The 8,019-nt window shown below is 42.1% G+C and overlaps 1 protein-coding gene across 1 annotated transcript in view; it reads left to right on the forward strand.

Annotated features, from left to right (window-relative positions):
* The window catches only part of LOC101860556 (ninein-like protein), a gene marked incomplete at its 3' end in the record, with an annotated part of 14,215 nt that extends 13,948 nt beyond the window's left edge, over positions 1 to 267 (forward strand). Inside the window, 1 exon segment of the mRNA XM_013079471.2 lies at positions 86 to 267. Within this exon segment, the coding sequence (XP_012934925.1) occupies positions 86 to 267 (182 nt within the window).
* Positions 268 to 8,019: the final 7,752 nt, after the last annotated feature.

Genomic DNA, 8,019 nt, shown 5'->3' on the forward strand with positions numbered 1-8,019 from the left:
CACGCGTGCGCACACACACACACACACACACACACACACACAACAACAACAACAACAACAACAACAACAACAACAACAACCTTAGGCCTGGAAGAACCGGAACCGTCCCCCAAAGCCACGCCCAAACTCGTCATAGGAAGGAAGAAATATGGCCGTCGATCCTTACCCTTCAACCGCGAGACAGACATGAAGAGTCCGGGCCCAGAGGGCTCCTACAGTCAATTCCTGCAGGACCTTAGCACCAACGACCGGTCGTCGCCGTGTGTGGTGAGTGCTTGTTGTTTGTTTGTTTGTTTTTTGTTAGGTTTTGTTTTGTCTTTTTTGTGGAAAGGGGGGAGGGGGGGAGGGAGGTTCTAAATTTCCTCTGTAAGCAGGTCCGTTGCAAATGGGTGGTTGGTTGGAGGGCGCTACTGGTAGGTCCTACTTTTTTTTTTTTTCCTCTTGTGATTACTGCCATTGTGCCTTTCCGTCCATCCACCCTAATAAATGTTGTTTTTTGTCGGGTTTTTTATGGTCTATATGTCTAGATTCTGCTTTTCTGTTTTCCTGTTTTTCTACCTATCTAACACAATCAAACAAAGAACATCATTAGTATCACTTGCATTATTTTGTTGGCACGCGTTTATCGTTCAGGTCAGGGATTAGCGGATTATGCTGACGCGCACTGCTCTAAACGTTTGCCCAACCAAGTGGCATCAAAGTATGTGCAACGCCTGGCATTTCCTGCGCCGGATTAAGCTTAGTAGTTATTGCAAAGGTGTGCTATTATAATTTGACAGCCGCAATTCGGATACTTTGCTGTACGGGCCACGTTTGCCCATGGCTCTCCAATGGTGGGTATTTTGGAACTTTCTCATGTTTGATTTTTTTTCAGTTTATTTGTTTGCTTGTCTTGCTTTTCTTTTAGTTTGTTCGTGGTGCGAGTTTGGTGGTGTTCTGTTTTAGTACGTTAAGGTTTAAGACTTTCTGCTTCCTTTGTGGTCTGGTGGTCTGTCTTTCTCTCTCTCTCTCTCTCTCTCTCTCTCTCTCTCTCTCTCTCTGTGTCCCTCTCTGTGGGTGGTTGGCGGGTGCTCTGGTGTGGTTTGCTCTTTCTGTCCAATCAAACATCTATCGTCCTTATCTCTCCTCCTCGTGGGTGGTTGGAGGGCGCTGCTGGTAGGTCCTACTTCTTTACTTTTCCTCTGTTGTTTCTGTCTGTCTGTCTTACTTTTTCCCAGCACTAAATTACCATAATTATGTCGATGTGCTTCTCTTTACTCTTTACTTGTGTTTGTTACTCTCTTGTTACACCTCTAATCTTCGGCACTTATATGACCTTATTGTGTTGCAAGTGCCGTGATACTCTTACTAAAACTTCACTTAACTCTCTTTCTCTCTTTCGCTCTGTGTATGTGTGTGTGTTTGTGTGTGTGTGTGTGTGTGTGTGTGTGTGTGTGTGTGTGTGTGTGTGTGTGAATCTTTCTCTATCTTTTGCTCACGTATACTTTCAGAAAGTACTCCCGACACTATATGTTTGTCGTTTCTGAAGGTAAATATATGAGCAGAACCATAGAGATAATTATTTTAGACGTTTTGACCATATTTTTTCACCTTGAAAACTTCTGACGAGACTGTTTTGAGATCTCGCTGGTAAACAGATACTTTGGGATCCCTATAGCCAATAAGCTGTCCATGATCGAACATGTTGACTTACTTACTTTACTTTATCCGTCCTATTGTACCTCTAGGGTGTCGATGGGAGAAAGACCTTCCTGTCTCTAGCAAATTTGATGGCCTGGCTGGGTGGGATATTGAATATTCTCACGGTATCCTTCACACCCCGGATCCAGGTCTTTCTTGGTCTTCTTCTTGCCCTGTACGCTGATACTTTCCTGTAGTAGTAGTAGTAGGCTTTACTGGCAAGCTGGTTAGGTGCCATACGTGTGATATGTCCAAACCACCTGATTTTTTTGCCTTCGGATGTAGTGGAGGATAGGTGTTGTTCCCACCATTTCTCTAATCTTGTTTCTGACCAAATCCTGTCTGGTTTTGTTGACGGCTCTCCTTAGGCATCTCATCTCGCAGGTGGTTATCGTACGTTCCAGACTTTTGGTCAGGGTCCATGTTTGGCACTGGTAGGTCAAGGTGGGGATGAAGATAGAGTTAATGAGCTTGGCTTTGGTCTCAATGGGGATGTTAGGATGTTTGAGGAGTGGGGCAAGCTGGTAGCTGACGCTGTTAGCCTTTTCAACTGTCGTTTCATGTTGACAATTTTCCATTAAAAATAAAACACCAAGATTAACAAAAACTATAGTTTTGTTTGTTTCGATCAAAGTCATTCGATATACCCAGAAGTGTTATGGAAACTTTATATATAAGACACCAAACTCAAAAGGATAAATAATGTTACTTTCTGGATTTCGTGTTACGGTGGTAACATCTCTAAACAACAATAACAATCACACACTCACACACACACACACACACACACACACACACACACACACACGCACACACACTCATATATATATATATATATATATATATATATATATATACGTGCACGTCTACCAAAATCAAATTCCCCGTCGTTCCCGACTTCCGCAATCTCCGCTGGCCCCATCCTCAGCTCTGTCCATCCGTGTGCGTGTGTTTAGTTGGAAGCGCAATAATTAACTAATGGAAATCGTGACTTCATCGTACCAGGTCTCGGCCACAGACAGGCAAGACTTATACCCCTTAGCTTCTAAGTGCGGACAAAGATTTTGTTCGTTTTCTCTTAGTCTGTTCAGCTTACCCGTTGACGTGCAGTGAATGCCCTGTGGTTACTCACAACTGATTAATTAATTGTTTTGTTCTATTTTCGATTAAGCCTTTTATCATTTTCTTATGTTTGCCTGTGGGACGTACTATTACTGTGGGTAGTTGACTTGAAGGGCTCCACTGGTAGGTCCTCCTTCTCAAAATGCGTGTTATGAAAGTTGTAAAGGGACGGTCAAGCCAAGTTGTAAACAAAATCTATTCCGCCAAGCCGTGGAAATGAACTCCGGCGCGTGGGTGGTTGGCGGGTGCTCTGGTGTGGTTTGCTCTTTCTTTCCTATAAAACACATGTCATCCTTATCTGTCCTCCTCCTTTTTTGTGTATGTTACTCTCTTGTGACACATCTATTCTTCGGCACTTATGTATGTCTGTGAGTATGTGTGTGTGTGAGTGTGTGTGTGTGTGTGTGTGTGTGTAATTGTAGGTTTGCGTGATTATGTGTGTGTAAGTGCCGTAAAACTCTTACTAAAACTGAACTCCGGCGTCAGTGATTAAATTCCTGCCAGAGACATCGTCATGTGACTGTGCTAGTCAGCCTGTCCATCGTTTCACTAGTATATTCACCAGTGCGTTGGTCATTATGTAAGAATCTTGTCAACTTGGATGACAAATAAGTGTGTCCAAAATAGCCTACTTTTCTTTTCCTTTCGAAATTCAAGAGCGAGCTCTTGGTCTTTCTGAAACTCAAGAGCTCTTGGTCATTCTGTCACTCTTTAAGTATCCTGGCATTTGCTACTTTTTTGTTGTGAGTCTTCTGTAAGGCTTCGATGAAGATTTGTTCCTCGATCCAATACATACCAAAGTGGTTGGAGGGCGTCACTGGTACGTCCTACTTTACCTTCCCTCTGTTGCTTCTGTCTGTCTGTCTTATTTTTCCCTACACTAAATGAACATGTGGTTTGTTGGCAGGTGCTATGGTGTGGTTTGCTCCTTCTTTCCTATCAAACATCTATTGTCCTGATCTCTCCTCCTTCTTTTTTGTGTTTGTTACTCTCTTGTATCACCTCTAATCTCCGGCACTTATATGACCTCATTGTGTTGCAAGTGCCGTAAAACTCTTTCTAAAACTAAAAAGCTAAATGACCATCATTGTGTCCATGTGCTTCTCTTTACACAAATCCAAAATAAATTATATACACCGAACGTCCTCACGCCAGGTTGCTCCATGAGTGACCAAGTTTCCCGCATGAAATCTCTCAAAATCCTGGCAATGCGCTAGGTGTCCACAAGATACAACAGATTGTCGGCCACTGTGTTTCCTTATTTGAAATAGAATCAGATTTGTTTGTTCTTTGGTCATGAATTCATTAACCTCCAGTAATAGAAGAGCGAAAAGGGGAACCCGTGCGATATTGTACTGTCTGTTTGGACGCAGTTTTCTTTGATTGTACTTTCTCTGCAACAGATTTATTTTTCTGTCTATTATACTGAAAAGAGCACCTGAAAGGGCTGAATGTCACGTGGTTGTTGTTTTTTTATTCCATTTGATTTTTTAAATTTAATCCGCTGTGGTTTTTCTTTCCTCATCCTTACTATCGTCACTTTTTCCCTACTTCTTTTGTATGTTTGTCACTCTCTTGTGAACTGCTATTTCCGGGGTGCTTTCATAGACGAAGCTGACTTTGTGCTGTTGAGGCTAGAGAGGTGAGCAGAGTAAGCCTGATTCCTCGTTTGGACTTATCTGTTGATATCCACCCCTTGGCGCTCATAATATGACCTTATGCTGTTACGAATGTTGGTGGTTGGTGGGTGCTCTGGTGTGATTTGCTTCTTCTTTCCTATCAAATAACTATCGTCCTTATCTCTCCTCCTTCTTTTTGTGTTTGTTACTCTCTTGTAACACCTCTAATCTGTTGCTGTTGTTGGTGGTGGTTTTATGTTGTTGTTTTTTCAGGGGTTGGGGGTGGGGGTAGTGGATTCTATCCATTTATATAATTGAAGTCAAAAGGATATGGAGATTAGACATGATAAAGCCAATATCAGAATGTCCAAGGGTGGAAAGAAACCAAGAACAGAATACGGAAGAATGGATTTGATGTTAATTATTCAGAGGCAATCAGCAGATAGGGCTGCTCGACTGATGTACAAGGGCCGAATGATTTGGGAAAAGAAAGGGGCGAGGGAGGGGTCGCTGTTTCGTAAGTTGGTTCGCTGCATATAGATGTTCAGTGGCAGAAATAGTATCATGGAGTGATGGGTCTATTCCTGACCGAAAGTTGAGCTTGATGAAATATGATTATTGCTGAAATTGCCTTTCCTTCCCTCAAAAGTCTCATACTTGCTGTTATTGTTGTTGTCGTTTCATACATAATTTTTATAATCATTGGTATTATATCGTACACAAAACTGATGACAAAACACATCTCTGAAGACTGCCAGTCTTACAAAGGACGGTGTCAGATTTTGTGCTATTCAGCGTAGCATATTATTATGGTGGTCTGTCTACCAAAAATGCCAACACCCATACTGCGATATAATGACTAACTCTCAGACTCAGAAGTTTTCCAATGACAATCTGCAGTTGATCTGTATTTAGCGCCGTGGAAAAACCAACAAAAAGTAAAAGACAAGTACAGCTTCATCTACGTACATATTTTTTGTATGCTAACTTGAATGGGTCTAGAATTCCATGAACGCAACAGAATACTTACAAAATTTTCAATACACTTAAACAGCAAAATATGCCTTAACCCATTTATTACACACGTCATCTAATTTTTTAAGTATTGGTATAACCTCCGAAAGGTACATATCTCAGCAAGTTGTTCACAACATGTTCTTGACCTTCCCTTTCACTCCATTTGGATCATAAGCTTCGTCAGTGGCGGTGGGTAGTGAAGGGCTCACGGGCTTGAGCCCCTACCCCCTCCCCAACCACTAGCCCCAACTCTATCCCAAAGTAAATGAAAGTTTCTCCATAATGAAATAAGCCGTTGAAACCGTTATGACCGCACGCAATGATCAACCTGGCGGCTTGTTCGCTTATCCAATCACTGTTGTCCCCCGCTTACAACTATAGTAACCCAACAGCCAATCAAATGTCTTTGGGCTCAGCAAAAATGAGCCCTTTTCCCACAGTCCATCCTTAATGAAACTCTTCTTGTAACTTGTATAGGCCTCTTGTATAGGCCTAAAGGTAGAAGACTGGGGAAAAATAACACTGTACCGAGGGCTCACGCTCTCCTAGCCCTGACAATGGGGTGAAAGTTTACGACACACTTTCCCCTACTGACACAGATACCTATGCGCTCATTGGTTCTTTGTTGGGTGCGTTCAACTTTCTCGACTACACTGCCTAATCCAGCTCATAGAAGTAAAATGTTTGAAGTGCTGTGTGTGCATGTTTGTGTTTGTGCTGCTGAGATTCAACAGTTATAACTTTTCATCACACGAAAACTAATTAGAGGAAATTTGGATGTGAATCGGTTTCGTCCCCACCACATACAAGAATTTAACAAAGAACAAAGAGATGGAAAACAAAGGCAACTCTTCTCGTTTGAATGGTTCTCAAACTGCAGTGGCTCAGCGTGAGTATAGAAAAATAATCACTGTTTAATTCTTATTGCTTGCTATTTGGTGGTAAAAAACTGGAAGAAACCTAAGCCCCACCCAAATTTTGGTCCACCCACCGCCACTGAGCTTCGTTGGTGTTTACATTTTGAAATCTCTTTTCAGTGGGCTCAGCACGCTCCAAAACGCGTGTTAGTTTACACTAAATACAAACTGGCAAAGAGAAAGAAGGTATGTTGGTAGTTGGGTGGCGCTACTGTTGGGCCCTTTGTGGTTTCTTTGGTTCTATTGTTTCTATCTATCTGTCTGTCTTGCTTTTTCTCTGCACACAATGCTCGTTCCTATGTCGATGTGTATCTCTTTTCACAAAATAAATAAACAGGAAAGCAGAAAAAAGTGTTCCTGCGTAGTGAAAGTTCAAATGCACGCGTGGGTCTACGTGGTAGAAGACACGTACAGTAAGAGTTTTAAAAATGGGTATTTTATCCACCCCCACCCCCCTCCCCCAATAAAAGAAATTAAAAACTGACATTTTGGTTGCCGGCTTTGACCCTGCCTGTCAGGTCCAACCTGGACTGAGAGGGATACAATGTCCCAGGAGAGGGACCGAGATACTCGTTAATTGTCCCAATTACTGGTCTGGGCAGTAAACTAATAGCTTCGATCCACCTCACTGACATACAAGCACTGCGACAGAATCTGCGCTTCAAACGGCAAAAATTAACCACGAATAAAGCTGTATGAACACAACCTTGAGACATTCTTTGAGGCTAAATTGGCCGTCTGCATGGACGAAAAGAAGTATACAAACAAACAACTAGTTGCATGTCGCATGTAGGACATGTCCTTGGATGCTGTCCCTCCTCCATTAACTGTCTTTGGCAATGTCCCAGTCTGTCGCCCAGGGAGCGATCGTGTGGGCTGAGTTATTACATTAGGCTACGTCTCTGACTAGTGGGCGTCCTCGGTTCCTTTTCCCCAGAGATTTTCGCTGTGGTATCTGCCTGGATGTGCTTGTCATACTGCGGCCATCATTGTACGAGACGTTTCCCCCCGCCTATTATTGTGGGTGGGTAGCAGGTACTCTGGTGTGGTCTGCTTCTCTGCTTTCTTATTAGCGTTACTGTTGTTCCATATTTTAATAACTATTTCTGTGTTTTATTATGTTTTTTATCTGTTTTTTTCCTTCCTGCCCTTTTCTCCAACAGTAAATAAACTTACTATTGTGTCACAGTGTTTATCTTCACTCTAGGCGTAGCTCTTTAAGGTTGTGTCGGGCATATAAGCAAAAATAATAATAAAAAAATAAAAACCGCATAACAGACAGCAAAGTCGTTCGGTAGAAACATGGAGAGGCCATTAGGACAGACAATTTTGTAGTTTATTACATGGAAAAAATCGGTATTAGAACTGTCAGCTTTGCAAAAGATGTTCCTCATGGCCCCAATAGCAATCAATGCATTTCTGTGTTCTGATTTATTTTTTATTTTTAAAGTGTAGTGTTTTGACACTGCTGCGGCGTAATAGCTCTTACAAGATCCTTGTCTCGATTTCTGAGTTCTTGACGGGTTCGAAATCTTTCACCACAGATTTGGACTTAAGATAACCCCGAGGAAAACCAGTCACTGCAGGGATACCTATGATGATGATGATGATGATGATGATGATGATGATGATGATGATGATGATGATGATGATGATGATGATGA

The sequence above is a fragment of the Aplysia californica genome, unplaced genomic scaffold, assembly GCF_000002075.1.
Source record: "Aplysia californica isolate F4 #8 unplaced genomic scaffold, AplCal3.0 scaffold00053, whole genome shotgun sequence".
Taxonomy (NCBI): domain Eukaryota; kingdom Metazoa; phylum Mollusca; class Gastropoda; order Aplysiida; family Aplysiidae; genus Aplysia; species Aplysia californica.